Source organism: Vicia villosa, linkage group LG2, assembly GCF_029867415.1.
Source record: "Vicia villosa cultivar HV-30 ecotype Madison, WI linkage group LG2, Vvil1.0, whole genome shotgun sequence".
Classification (NCBI taxonomy): domain Eukaryota; kingdom Viridiplantae; phylum Streptophyta; class Magnoliopsida; order Fabales; family Fabaceae; genus Vicia; species Vicia villosa.
This window is the reverse complement of record NC_081181.1, coordinates 167,290,376-167,305,741: the sequence shown is the minus strand read 5'-3', so window position 1 is coordinate 167,305,741 and position 15,366 is coordinate 167,290,376. Positions and strand designations below refer to the sequence as shown.

The following is a 15,366-nucleotide window of genomic DNA, read 5'->3' as shown; positions in this document are numbered from 1 at the left end:
TTTATATGAATCTGTAAAAATTAATGAGATTAATATAAATTTGACCAGATTAAAGAAGTGTATTAAAAAAATTAACCTTACTTGGAAATTGTATGATTATTATTCTTATGCTATTTTAATAACTCCATCACATTCTCACACATTTTGACACCCAAAATTCCACCCATTTTTTCATACTCTCTTACGTAATCTAATTAAAAATTTCCCACTAAATCATACAAATTACTTTTATAAAGCCTAATTCAACACTTGTCTAGTTGCCTAAGTTCCCTTCATCATACAAATACACCACAATTTCTCTCACAATCACTTTATAGCCTTAACAATACCTCTCACTCTTTGATAGATAATATAAAAACATCTCTTCTTGGGTCTATCAAATCTCTCTCTCTCTCTGAATTTACTGCTCTCTACCATATAGTATCACTTTGGTATTGCTTCATTTCCACTTCTTTTTGTTCCTTCTGCTTTTGCAGAACATATTCTCTCCAATTGTTATGTGTAATCCCAACATCATTCTTAATATATGTAATTTTTTTGTTCTCTTTTCTTATCCTCTTCAGTTTCATAGACATTCTCTTGTCTTCACACATGTCTCATGATAAGTCATTGTGAAATTTCATCCATTTTTTTACACAAAACTCTTGTCAATGTTACATTGTGTTGTGACATATCAAATTTTTCTTGCAACAATTGAGACCCCAAAACCAAAGATCTTAACTTTCTTCTATATTCAGTTTGAGGGAGAAAAAGGGTCAAAGCAAAGGTAGGTAGTTTAGTTATTCAACCAAAGGCTTGTAGAGTTCAGAGAATTGAAGGGGTGCAAAAAGTAAAAAAATAAAAAAAACATGTCTAAGAAGGGTTTGAAATCAATGAAGGATGAAAATCAAGAACTGCAGAAGCAAATTGGATGTATTAGTGGATTTTTTCTGATGTTTGACCGTCACAGATTCCTCACAGGCCAGAGCAACAGTCACAACAATATACCAAATCAAGGTTATCCACAATATCTTTGTTTCTTTTGTTTTGTTAATGTTATTATGTTACAAATTTTGAAGAATGATGTTTTTTTTTTATGAATTATCTCTAATCATAATTTAGGTACAAGTTTAGAAATTGAAAATTTCTAAAAAATTATCTTTAAATTTTTCAAAGGGTTAATCCAGAAATAATGTATAATATAAATGGTTATAAGTTAGATATGATTTTGAGTAAATGTTAAAAGAAAAAAAAATGTCTTGATTAATTGAATAATGTTTTGCAAACTATTAGGCAGACAAGTTTTTGATAGTGCCAAAAAACTGATTTTTTCTCATAATTAACAAACATGATTAATGGAGAAAATCAAATTGACATGGACATCAAGGTGTAAATCGCTTTCTTTCAACAGTAGTGAAACAAAAAATAATTTATTTTTTCTTTTCTTTTGTTTTTCATTCATTTTTTATTTATTATTAAAGCCAAACAAAGTTATGTTACAGAGATTAAAAGGAAAACTTGATATATTTAAAAGAAACAACAATGGTATTTAAGCTTTATTTTACTTTTTTTTTATTCATAAGATTTTTTTTATTAATAAATTTTTTCAAAGGACTTTGGAACTTGGAAAGTAGAATATGCTGATTTTTGTGGGAGAATTTCAGAATTTGTACATTCCAAGTAACACGTAGTAGTTTTGTGAAAAGAGACAAGAATTATATTATTATGTGAAGCATTTTAGGTTTGAGATTTTCTATGAAGATTTCTAAGATTCCATACGCAACTTCCATATATAGTAATGATTTATTTAATGGACATGAGTTTGAGTACTGTTAGTTACATGTGTCTGTAAACCTTCCAACAAAATCCGTATTCGTGGATATAATCTACCTTGAATTTTACAGGGAAAATCCACTTTGACTAACTTTGGATTTTCTCGACTATAAAAGATGAGGAGGTGTTGGTAATGACGATACTAAGTCCTTCCCGCTTATATCGGTTTGTACTTTATTATTTACTTCTTGCTAAAATTTATTTCCTTTTTCAGGGGGAACAAGTAATAACATCAAAGAGCTGAATAATGCAACACAAAAGGCAAAGAATGTGAAGGTTGCAAGAGAGAATCAACCATCCTCGACAGAATCGTCATCTGGAACATCGATGTTTTCGTCGTCTTGTTCGTCTAGCATGTCATCCCTCGAGTTTAATCGGACAATACAGATAGAACCACCACCTTCGATAACTCAAGTGAAAATCAACGAAAAATCGAGTTCAGAAGAAGAGGTGAAGCAAAGGGATAAAGGAAGACAGGAGTCGCTTGATTTTCATGATATTGTCAAAGACTCAATGCGTATGGATTCACAAAGGTTATCGGTGAAAACTGTGGCTAAACAGGAAAAGAAGAGTCGAATACTGAAAAACGTCGACTCTCCGCGGCCTATGGCTGCTTGGGATTCACCAAGACTCTCTTATGATGGGAGAGATACACAAAGTACATTAAAATCTGCAACAAAGTTTAAGGAACTTCCTAGACTTTCCTTGGACAGCAAGGAAAGATCAATCAAAAGTTTCAACGAAGGAACGAAAACTCGAAACCTTTTGAAAGGTCCACAGAAAGTGTGTGGAAGCTCCAACCCAATCGAAAAGCAGGTAGAAGAACCAGAAAGTGCGAGAAGACCCTCGAGTGTTGTGGCGAAGTTGATGGGAATAGAAGCATTCCCTGATTGGAGCGAGACTTGTGACAGCTGCAACACCAACAAAAACGAGAGCTTTGTAGGATCTCGAATGAGCGATGAATACAGGAAGGATGGCTCGATCATGAATGTGTCACCATATTCAAAATGTTCCAAGAGTAGCGAATCATCAACAAAAGCATCAAATCGTTCCCTCTCAGTTTACGGTGAAATTGAGAAAAGGATGGCAGATCTAGAGTTCAAAAAATCCGGAAAGGATCTTAGAGCACTTAAACAGATTCTTGAAGCAATGCACAGATACAAAGAATCAATCGATACTACAAGTGATCAGGCTTCGAATTCTCCATACGACAATATGAGTAATAGTAGTGTCAGTGAAAGTTTGAGTGCACAAAGCCCAAGAACACCGCAGAAGAACCCGACATCGATAGCTGTTGGGAGGCCGAACTCAACTCAGGGTAGTAAATCACCAATTGTCATCATAAAACCAGCAAAAGTTGCAAGAAAAACGAATAATTCTTCGTCAACAGAAAGTTCAATTCATGGTAAATCATCGAGTAGCAAGGTTTACCGCGGTGATGCTACCAATGTCAAAGCTCCTCGAGATAAAAGCAACAAGATAACTTCAAAATTGATCCAATCCTCAAAAGTTCCTCGAGTTGTCATTGCAGAAAGCAACACCAGCTCTAACATGATGGCAGAGACCAGGAGCCCGAGACTACAAAAAAAGTTCGGTTTGGAAAAGCGTTCCCCGCCAACCAGTCCATCATCAGATATCAGCGGTAACAGAAGACAACAAAATAAGCAATCAACCGAATTGTCTTCCCCGAGTAAAACACCTAGACAAAAATTCTCTACGAAGGAAAGAAATGAAATTTTCGGTGAGATCGGCTATCAAAGGAGGGATTTTAAACAAGTTGAAGCTGTTTCTAGCGGTGATATAAAAGACTCGAGCAATGAAAACTTTACGGCTGAAACAAAAGTTACTGCAGAACAACCTAGTCCTGTGTCGGTTCTTGATGCTTCATTCTATAGAGAAGATCCACCTTCTCCGGTAAAAAGGAAATCAGACATCTCAAAAGATTTTGGTATGTTGATCACTACACTTCATTTACAGATTACATTTTTTGTGCCATTTTTTTATGAATCCCTTCGAACTCATTTTTTGCCGCTTATGAATCCCTTCGAACTTTTTTCTGCAGAGGAAGTTCTGAACAATTGTGATATTAGTGAGGACTCAGAAGATGTTGCTCTTTCATCGAACATGAACGCAAAACTCAACTTCAGTGATGGAACCAATGATCTTGACTTGATAACTCATAATTTGGTTCAAGTTCTTCAACAATTTGAGCATAGCGAGGATGAAAGATTCAAGAATTTCAGCGACCACGATAATCCTGACCACAAATATATAACAGAAATACTACTCGCATCAGGGAGGCTCACTAGTCCCGGCTCCAGCTACACATTGCATTTGTCGGGTCACCCGATTAACCCAACATTGTTTCTTGCACTAGAGAAAATCAAAACAAACGCGACGAATCTCAACATCGCTCAGACGAACAACACTCAAGAGAAGATGCAAAGAAAGCTCGTATTTGACGTGGTTAACGAGATTCTATTTCAGAAGCTAATAACAGAGAGTTCTTACAAGCCATATCATCCGGAACAAAGAAAACCAGAAGGACAACATCTTTTGGACATGCTTTGCACAGAAATCGATAAACTACAGCATAATAATCGCAACGTCGACCTGGCTGACGAGGACGAGTTTTTGACGAGTATTGTGTCGGAAGATTTGGTGCAACATTCCGCAACTACAGAATGCTGCAATGAGATACCGAATCTTGTGTTGGATATTGAGAGATTGATCTTCAAAGATTTGATAACTGAAATTGTGAGAAGTGAGTAACTAACCATTCTGGTGAGTATTGCAGATAGGAGCTAAGCAGGTTTAATATGAGAACTTAATTTTCTATGTATACTTGATAATAATAATAATAATAATAGTATGAAGGGTTAATAAGGTAATTAATTAACATTATAAAGTTTATAAAGTCATGATGTTTTTGTTTATTGTTATCTTCTTTTTTTTTTTTTTTTGCATGTACTTGGAGTGAGTATATGTTGATGAAATACATGTAGAGATGCAGACAAATGTATATATCAGTGACAATCTTTTTAAGTACAATAACAAATGTCTTACTTGAAATTCCATTTCATCTATGCAGCCGTCAAAATTGATTTCATTTTGAGCAGCAACAACGCTGGTAAGGGACCATTTTCATGTTCACGTATTGAATATAAAAATACAATCCTATCAATAAGCACTCTATAGTATAGAAAATCTAATTCCATGGACCAAATTGATTAACCCTACAACTTCAAGGACTAAATTGGTGATTCACTATTTCACTCGCTTCATACACTTACCAAAAACCAAAAACTAACCAGCATTGTAATCTAATGCATCAATCATATAGTTCAACATAATAATACTATTGTCCTGTTCGCATAGGTGAACTAACCCTAATTTATTTAAGAGAAAGTCTTAATCCACTCACCCTTTGGAATTCTTAGCCACAATGTGCGTTGCCAAAATTTTACCTGTTTTCGGAGGTGTATTTTTGAACGCACCTTTTTTTCTTTCTTAAATTTGATTTGTTCCGTAGGTGCATTTACGGAGTGTTTTCAATTATGCACCTCCAGACGCATTTGATCTTATATTCGTGCCAGACTCTTCTTCTCTCTCATTCTTCACTTTTCATCTTCTCTACTCTCTCAACCTCAAAAATCAACCTTCCATCAAACTTCATTGTTTTCTCCCAAGTTCGTCAGGGAACATCAACATCAACGATCAACAGACTCCGACTTGTTCAAAGATCAATTCAATCGGTAAGTTTTCGAGTTTCTGAGTTATTTTCGAGTATTTCTCGTAATAGTGTTAGAATACAATTTTAGGTATAGAAATCATTAGATAATTTTAGAAACATAGTTTAGAGACAATGTAGGTATTTTTTATATGTAAAACGGACCATCAAGCTACCTTAAATTGGATTTTGAATGGCTGGAACGATAACGGACGCATTGTTGTGTACTGAAGTTTCAGAACGTTCCGTATATGCATCTATGGAAAAATGAAACGTTAGGTAGTTCCGTAGATACAGCTCTGGAACAAACCCAGTTTTTTAAAATGCTCGGTGTCGCACAGGTAGCTAACACCTCTGTTCCAACAGAGGTTCTGGTTGAGGCCACGACGCAGACACCTCGAGAGCATAGTGGACATGCGCGGAAGATTTTATCTCTGCAGCAGCCTGCGGAGCCGTGGTTCTAAAATGTCCTCACAGCATCTATTTTGAAGAACCTATGTCAGATCGGGTACTCCATTATACACACCAGATGTTGATGGCATTTGCAGAGAGATGGCACCCAGAGACATCCTTATTCCATCTGCCTTATGGTGAGGTTACTATTACTTTGGACGACATTTCAAGCCTCCTGCATATACCTATTCGGGGTACCCTCCTTTGTCATGGTAGGATGATGAAGGAAGAAGCGGGAAAGGTTCTGATTGAGGAGCTCGAGGCTGACCTAGAGGATGCGCTTGAGGATGTGGAGAAGACCCGCGGGGCGCACGTGAGGTTTTCCTTATTGATGTGGAGATATGATGTCGAGCTCCTTGCGGCACATCAAACTCTTGGTGACCCAGTTGAGGTGGAGATACACGGACAGCGTGTGCTTAGGTGTTACTCCCTCTGTCCCAAAATAATTGTAACATTTAAGAAAAAAATTTGTCCAAAAATACTTGTCACTTTAGATTACCAAGACAATTTTATATTTAATCTTCCAATTGTATCATCTAATAAATACTCTTAATTTATTATTTTTCTCACTTAACATTAATGCTAATTTGAATGCACCAATAATTAATCAGAATAATTTAGTAAATTCGCTATTCTCTCTGTTTCATTTATTAGTGTTTCTTAATCTGTGTGAAATAATCAAATGTGACAAATAATATTGAACGGAGGGAGTACTTCATATTTTTGATCGGCACTCAGCTATTTGTGGACACGAGCTCCACGTATACAGATGTCGCTTACTAGAGGTACTTTTTAGATCCCGCACGGATCCATGGGTACAACTGGAGAGCGGCAACACTGGCGTACAACTACTCGAGACTCGGAGAGAGATGCTTGTGGAAGGCAAGGATTGTGGCAGTGTTCACTCTTAGTGGTAACAATCTTATATTCTTCTACTTTTCTCAAAGTTGTTCATTTTATATTCGCGATAATATTTGATCCTCGTGTTTTTTATTTTTGTTTCAGGATTGGATATTACAGCACTTTCCGATGATCATTGGTTGTGGAGAGGCGGATGGCTACACTGAGGCTAGGGGTGGCAAAACGGGTCACCCGCCCCGCCTTAAGCCCGCCAAAAAGCGAGCGGTGCGGGCATGCCCGCTAAGTATATTGGGCATAAAAATCATGCCCGTCCCGCAAAGATGGCGGGCTTGCCCGCCTGTTTTTATTTATATTTTTTTTCATTTTTTTTAATAGATTAATAGGTTTTTTTACCTTTTAATTAAAATTTTCACTATTTTTTAAAACAATTTTTTATAAAAGCAATTTTTTAACAAATTTACTTAAAAAATATTACATATATTTACAAATAAATATATAAAATAAACTATTAAGAATTGAAATTACTAGAATTAACTAAAAAAAAGGGAATTTCGGAGGAGGGGCGGGCTTTGGCAGGCGGCGGGCATTAGCGGGGAGGGCTATGGCAGGCGGCGGGTTATGGCAGGGCGGACTTTGGCGAGCGGTGGGCCTAAAATCCCAACTCAACCCGCCACTTTTTGGTGGGTGCGTAGGCCGGCCCGGCGGGCCACGGTCCGTTTTGCCACCCCTGACTGAGGCCATGCCACGTGCTCATGCCTTCATCCCCCTCAGAGAGAACCAAGTGTCAGAGCCTTACATATACTATATGGACTGCATGGCTATTGAGGACACCCGCTACGACTGCTATGCTGCTCACCTTGAGATGTGCCCGTGGGATGGCGTTGCACTTTATTCTAGATGACTGACATGCAGTTCGACCATCACTGTTTGCTATCTTCCGGAGCGCGTCATGCGGAAATTCAACTACTTTCAGACGATACCTCGCCACCTGTCTATCTCCACTCCTATCGGGATGACCCGTCGGTAGATAGATGAGGCCTTTGCAGACTTTGAGCATCACATTGTTCCGGACGAGGCTCAGGCGACCAGAGCAGAGTCATACTGGAGCTGCACTGACGGGTATATCAGTTGGTTCTCCCAGACCAGCTCATCAGAAGATATTGCAGACTCATCAGTCTCAGTTGGACCACATTCACGATGTGCTTCCTCGCTGTCGTGAGATACTTGAAATCGTGCGGGCAGGCGTTAATGGTGGTTTCTTCCTTGAGGGGTTTGGTTTGAGGCGTATACAGGATGATATCATGACGGTGGAAAAAGAGAATTTTTGTACCGTAGACATCGTGCCAGGACAGGTGGGGTAGTTGACAGTAGAGGCAGAGTAGCAGGCAGACGAGGTGGTGGACGCAGAGGAGGCGCCAGAGGCCGAGAAGAGGATGAGAATGTTGTCCGACACACACAATAGCGATCGTGTTGATTATTTTGATGTGTGTATTTTTGTTACGTTGATGTACTTTATTTTGATTATGTATATGACATATTTAGATCATTTATACGATGTGTTCTTTTGGTGTACTACATACAATTGAGTTTACATTACTCTACTTTGAGGTACTATATTCTGATGTACAAACATCTGTCGTTACACAAAATAAATTGGAGTTATGGAGTGAAATGTAGTTGAATTAAAATATAATAGAATGTTCCGTAGGTACATCTACGGAATATTTTGTTATTAAGACATTCCGTAGGTATGCCTACGGAAGATTCCCTAAACTGAATTACTTTGAATTTTCTCAACATTCATTAGTTTATAATGCTTCCATAGATAAAGCTCCGGAAAAAAAAATTGGCAAAATAAAAAAGTGATTTCCGATGTGATTCTCTAGAATTAGAGGGCATAAATGAAATTTTGACAAGTGTCTAAAAATATCAAGGAGTGGATTGGGATATTCTCTTTATTTATACCTGATTTTTTTTCTTGCTTGTGAAATCAATAATTGATGTATGAATTTTTTGCGGGAAAATCAACTAACTTAACTTGTCACACACGGCAACAATCTTCTAGGACCGTGATGGGTTAGGATTTTGCCGGAGAAACTTAACATTTTCTCAAATAAGAGGGAAACAGAGGAGTTTATTTTTTTTGAAGAGACTGACATTTATTTAACTTTAGTAAAAATTAGTATTGTATTTTTGTAAAATAATATTAGTATTGTTTCAAATAAATTAATACTTATGAGTTGGATTTTGAAATATGTTATAATAATATCATTAAATTATACTCTCTTTGTCTCAAAATAGGTGTCATATTTCCTATTTTTATTTGTCACAAATTATTTGTCTATTTAGAATACCAATGTGATATTTATTATTTATTTCCACTAATTTACCCTTATTTATTATATTTTAATTCATTTAAATACTCCACTACCTATTATTAATAAGGTTATTTTAGTAAATGAGACTCATTTTATCATTGAAATCAACATAATTAATTATTTTCTTAAAAAATATGAAAAATCTCAAAGAGGACACCTATTTTGAGACGGAGGGAGTTCTGATTTTTCCGTGTAGCCTTATATATAGATATTTATGATTAAACCAAACAACGTTTTATGGTGCATTCTATGGTGTTTTAGGCTCTATCCCTACATCTACATATTCTATTGAGGTGTTAATGGAACAAAAATAAATTTTAATTTGAAATATTTTATGAGTACTCAATGATTCGAATATTGAATTTTATAGTAAATTGTAATAGTAGTCTAAAATGTATTAAATAAGTTTATTAGATAATTTTTCTTTATTTTAATAAAAATCACTTTTAATATATAAAAATATATGTATCACATAGTTCTCGATATGGGATTCGCTTTCGCGTCAACCTTAATCGCCATAGCCGATGGTTTGTCCATCTTTTATTACGGATAACTGTTATTTTTTTCAATAAGATTTTCTGCTATTTGTTTTGATCGTCACTATTTGACGTTTTGAGTATGGTTTCTAACCACCGTTTAGCCTTTATCACTTTTCATTCTCATTTGACCCGCATGTGTCTTCACATATTGCATTCGTCCTGATGTGTGAGGCCTAGTCGTGCCTCCGTCTTCGCATGTATGACACACATGTCATCGTCTTAACCTCCGTTTTTGGTGATCCAACTGTACGTTTGCTGGTTTGAGCCTTCTATTTTCGAAACTAAATTCTGACATACTTTTCTTTTTAGGTATTTTTATTACGGATGATTTGTATTTGGTTATTTATTCAATACATCATTTGATCATGTCCATCCAATGGAATAAGTTATCGATCATGTACACATCCAACTCCACTTCCTCTAACACCTTCATCCACTTCGTTCAAAGCTAATGATTTTAGCTCAACATAAAAAATTATTTCCAAATGTCTTAGTGATTCATCGGACACTGAAAGGTTGTGATATGCTTAACCATCTTGAAGGCAACCCTCCTCTAGTGATTGCTCATAACTTCTTCTTTTTTTGGGATAAAAATGATTATGTTAATATTACTTGGCTTTGAAACTTTATATCTCTAGAAATTAGCAAAAATTGTACAACACGAGTATTTTGGGATTATCTTTAACATATTTATTCCATGAAACAAGATATGTTTGCTTGTTATGAATCAAAGAGAAAAATCTTCAACACCAAGCAGGGAAGTCTTTCAATCACTAATTATTTTAGGATTCTCTGTGGTATTTGACTTGAGCTAGATTGGTCTATGAATTTGAAGATGATGTAGAGCCAACATATCTCCATTATAACTCATATCACTCTAACTCTTATAATTGAGATGGATATGATGTTTTATTTATATGTAAAAGCCTAAGTGTTAGATTTGACCCAATTTGGATGCGGGTTTTGTGAAAGAAAAAATTCCTCATTCTTGATGAATTTTTTGTTGTTGTAGTGTTTGCAATGATGAGCGTCGTTGTCATGCTATGATTCATGACCAGTCTCGTAATGTGTTAGCACTAGAATCTAGTAAAACATATAAACATGCACCCCTATCATACTCATTCAAGAATGATCGTGTCAAATACTATTGTGAACACTCCAAATGGACTGGGCATACAAGTGAGATGTGATTCAAACTACATATTAAGTAGTAAGTTCTTAGGCAAGGAGGAGGCTAGCAAAATATGCATTAGAATCAAACAGATGTAGTTGCACGTGTTCTTGACACTTAAAGCTTTGCAAAGTGGGACATTAATCTTTCCTCCTTCAGTCAGAACAACGTGGAATAATTGAACTATCTTCTTGACTCCATTAGTAAGTCTTCTAGAACTGGATCACTAACAATTACTCATAAAAGTTTGTGCTTCTGATCTTTTATTGCGTATGGTATTATACCAAATAATGATTGGATTCTTGACTTTAGTGTAACTAATCATATAACATTTGATTCCATATTATTATCCTATTATACTTCATTTTTTAGTATTCATATATCGTTATTGTTAAAGGCTTTCATGCTTGTGTATTTGGAACTAGATATATTGACTTGTAATCTTTATATAAGCTACAATTTCTGCTTCATGTTTCCACACTCTCTAATACTTTTATTTTAACCCATGAGCTTAGCTACGATCAGAATTGTAAAGTAACATTTTTTTACGTTTTATTATATTTTTAAGTACCTTACCATGGGGGATGGTCAACTAGATTGCTAAAGAAAATGATGAGCAATGTTATTTCTCTAAGAATTAAAATGGTCAAAATGTGTTGTTCTAATATTTTCAGTCTGGGTCATCCTCTTTTGTCTCACAATCGTCTTGGACACCTTCCATTTTATATGTTTAAGTATACGTTTCCATTTTGTTTTTACAATATTCTATTAAGTCTTTTAAGTGTGATTCTTGTTAGTTACCAATACACAATCACATTCCTTTTCCTTCTAGTTTTGATATAAGAGTTATGAAAAATTGGTAGAATAATTCAAAGTACTTGGTAGAATTATTCAGAGTTCAAACACACCAAGAAATTTAATGTGTAATGACAACCAAAATAAATGGTCTCAAGAAACACAATAACCTGTCAAGAGTGAAGACAAATACACAACAAACTAGAAGAAGATAAAACACAAGAACATAAAGAAACTTGTTTTCCCAATTATATCAAACCGATATAATCTAGGGGAGAGAGTAACTCGCTACTTCATAATACTTATAAGATTTGTTAAAAGAGATTACAAAAGAGTTACAAGAAAATAGTCATCCATGTTCCCAAGAATAAACCTTATTTTATACCAAAGTGTTTCTCAATCTCTCTAACTATCTATATATGAATCACACAAGTCCAAGGTGTTTAGAAGTGTTTCTCAATCTCCTTAGATACCTCCCAAGGTTTCCCAAATTCAAATAACACGATCATAAGAATCTCTCTTATTGCCTCTCTTGGTTTCTTTAGGATTTCCACCTCTTTCTTTGTCTTTCAGACTACTGTACTGGTCAAAAAGTACAAGTGTGCATGTTACCTCTATAAAGGAAAGGGCACTCAGAGACCTTAGTAGGTATATTACGATGTATGATGGTTAGGACTTACCCACGACCGTGAGAAACCCTGTATGGTAGTGTTTATGGTGGTTTAAAGGACCTAGTCACGTGAGGTTATAGGCTTTGTGTATATGTTTGTTGCTTAAGTATAAGCGTATAAAGTCTTTTTCCATTTTGGGAAAGGAATTTATAGAGGCTTTAGGCCTAGGGATTCCTTGAGAAAAGTTCCCGCCCACCCATATTTTCAAGTGGGACGTGGGTCAGTTACTCACCTTGAATTCTCTCTTCCTGAGAAACGTCTTATCCTATATTTATATGACTACACGAGATGAAAGCATAAGGACGAGGTTGTACCTCCCTGAGGGGGACATATGATTATCGCCTATCCTGAAGGCAGCATATGGTCATCGGTCTCACTAGGTCTTTTGAAAATATAACACTACAACTACGTTTTGAAAGTTGTAAATAAAATAATAATATAAATACATATTTATAACTATCGAAACCCAATAGGCCTAAAACACAACCAAATATTGAAACCAATAGGCCTAAAACACAACCCATAAACGATATGAATAAGAAAATATTGTAAATTTCTTATATTATCATTAATATTAAGTTAGAGTGTCTTAGAGTATCTCTTAGTATCTTATAATATATCTAGTTATCTTAGAGTATCTATACATTAATATAAAAGATATGTATAATATTATAACGTTAACGAATGGATTCGAGAACTTAAATGACCAAGCCTGATCCCCACGATCCACGAACCTTTTGGACTAAACATTCCTCCCTCCAAACCAAACCCATCGTGCAACGGATCCGAACCACCGCCTATCATACTTCTCCGAAAATGACGCCACCGCGATTTAGTGTTGTTGGCTAGCCGCTAGATTGTTGCCACACAGCCCCTGCTACTGCTATTGGCCTCCATCCGCCACCACCGTCTCTGCGGCTCCAACATCTTATGTCAACATTTTTTATATTTTCCGGCTTTATGATTTTTGAAAATCCCGAAACATATTTTCTCTCTTTTCATCACACAAGATTTTGTGGCATACTTCTACAATTCTTAACCTTAACTTTGTAGTACCTAAATTTTATCTGGACAAATAAAAAATTTCCAAGAAAAATGAGTATTATTTTTTTTAATTGGTCGGTGTAATACGGTGAACTGACTTTTATTTTTAAGATGCAACAATGTTGCGGTGAGCATGAGTCGCCACCGACTTTTATTTTGTCCAATGTTAGGAAAGGTAAAAAGTACAGAAAAAGACCTTTTAAAAGAAAAACGGGCTCGGGGGGTAAGTTATGAAAAGGGAAGGTATAAGCACCCTTTTCATCCGTAGTTTTCTACGGGCTCTTAATTTGCTTAGCTCATGTTTGTTTGTTTGTTTTGAAAGGGACATAAGGACTTTAGCGTAAATGCGTAGCCTTAGTCTTTTGAAATAGTATTGAAAATATATTTTTATTGAGCTAGGCAGTTTAAGAGCACTACCCTAATTGATTGGTCTTTTTCTGTAATTTTTAAGGTACCCAGGACTATCCATACTATATAGGAGTAGGTAGTCCCTGTTATATTGGACGTGCGGGTCATCGAAGGGTCATCGACGTCGTTTGAAAGCAACAGGTAGAGGTACCTTTAGCAATATTCGAAGGGACAAATCATCTCAATCGAGGGACTAGATCATGCATTCGTAGGCAACAATTCGAGGGTCATCGAGGGACCATGATCTTTGATGATTTTTTGTTTATCGAGGGACATTTGCTTTAGATACCTCTATATTCGAGGGACACGACCATATAATCGAAGGCAACCAAAGAGGGGCGTACCCTAGGGGTGAGTGTGCACCAAGCATGTGTGTTGGATTCGAATATTTAATCTCAGTTAGTGATCTACGATTGATTTCTATGTCTTTCCACGCCCTATTTTACTATCACACGCAGATAAATATTGCAAGAAAAGAGCAGAAAAGTAGAGTCCTAACTATTACATGGCTTCGGGGAGGGGATTAAAATTTCCAAACAGGGATGAAAAATTATTACAACAACTGAATGAAAATAAAACGATTAAGTGTGCAAAATTAAGTAACTTGTAAATATCCATGAAGATAATTCGAAAGCCTCGAGTGTAGTACCTCGCAAAACAAAAAAAAGTGTTACTACGAATATATACATAAAATGTTGATTAGAAATGAAGTGAAAATGCTAACAAATATTTATGACAATTAATTAAAAAAATATAAATACATATATTAAATTCTAAAAAGAAATTGAAAATTAAGCAACATATTTTTGTGTTTTTAATATTAAACAAACTAATCTTTTTTTTTTTTACTTTTCATTGTTTTTTAATGTTTTTTTTTAAAGTAAATTAACTTAGAAAAAAAATAAATAATAATAAGACAATAAAAAAATAATATGAAGCGAGTATGTGGTGAGACTTTCCACCATGTTCACTAACTTCTCACCTGAAAATCTAATGACAAACAAAATGCATATGGATTTTTTAAATCATACCATGACCTATCACATAAAGACACGTGGCATGGTTCTCTTTAAAATAGGAAAAAAACACAATCAAATTGAACAACAACGTCAACATTACAGACACAGTAAAACCATTTCCTCCATTAAATTTCAATCTCTCTCTTCTTCAATATTTCTTTACAAAATTTTTGAAACTAAAATTAGCAAAATTTTCTCCTTTCATATTTCAACCAAACAACCATCAACATACCAACACAAACCATCACTCAAAACAAAAGAGAAGGGCTGACCTTGATGGCAAGTTTGCACGTGCGGATGGAGGGAGGCATGGCGGGTGGACGTCGGAGTCAGGGGGCGGCGCGGCTTCAAAGTCGCAGTCGTGCGTAGGTCTCAGTTGTCGTCGGTGTTGTCGCGGCGGTGCCGTTGGGGTTGCGATATGTTCATCGCCAGGGGCGGATTGGTGTTCGCGTGGAAGTCCGGTTGCGGATCTGAAGTGAGCGACG

General features: G+C 35.8%; 1 protein-coding gene across 1 annotated transcript; it reads left to right on the top strand.

Annotated features, from left to right (window-relative positions):
• Positions 1 to 252: 252 nt before the first annotated feature.
• Positions 253 to 4,853, top strand: LOC131652873 (protein LONGIFOLIA 1-like). Its single transcript, XM_058922853.1, has 3 exons — positions 253 to 996; positions 2,027 to 3,760; positions 3,875 to 4,853. The coding sequence occupies exons 1-3, from the start codon at positions 849 to 851 to the stop codon at positions 4,582 to 4,584; spliced, it is 2,592 nt and encodes an 863-aa protein (XP_058778836.1). The 5' UTR covers positions 253 to 848; the 3' UTR covers positions 4,585 to 4,853.
• Positions 4,854 to 15,366: the final 10,513 nt, after the last annotated feature.

Bases quoted from the DNA above. Each gene is read 5' to 3' on its own strand.
- LOC131652873 (XM_058922853.1), top strand. From the start codon at position 849: ATGTCTAAGAAGGGTTTGAAATCAATGAAGGATGAAAATCAAGAACTG. The intron at 997-2,026 runs GTTATCCACAAT...TTCCTTTTTCAG, and splicing joins CAACAATATACCAAATCAAG to GGGGAACAAGTAATAACATC. The intron at 3,761-3,874 runs GTATGTTGATCA...TTTTTTCTGCAG, and splicing joins AGACATCTCAAAAGATTTTG to AGGAAGTTCTGAACAATTGT.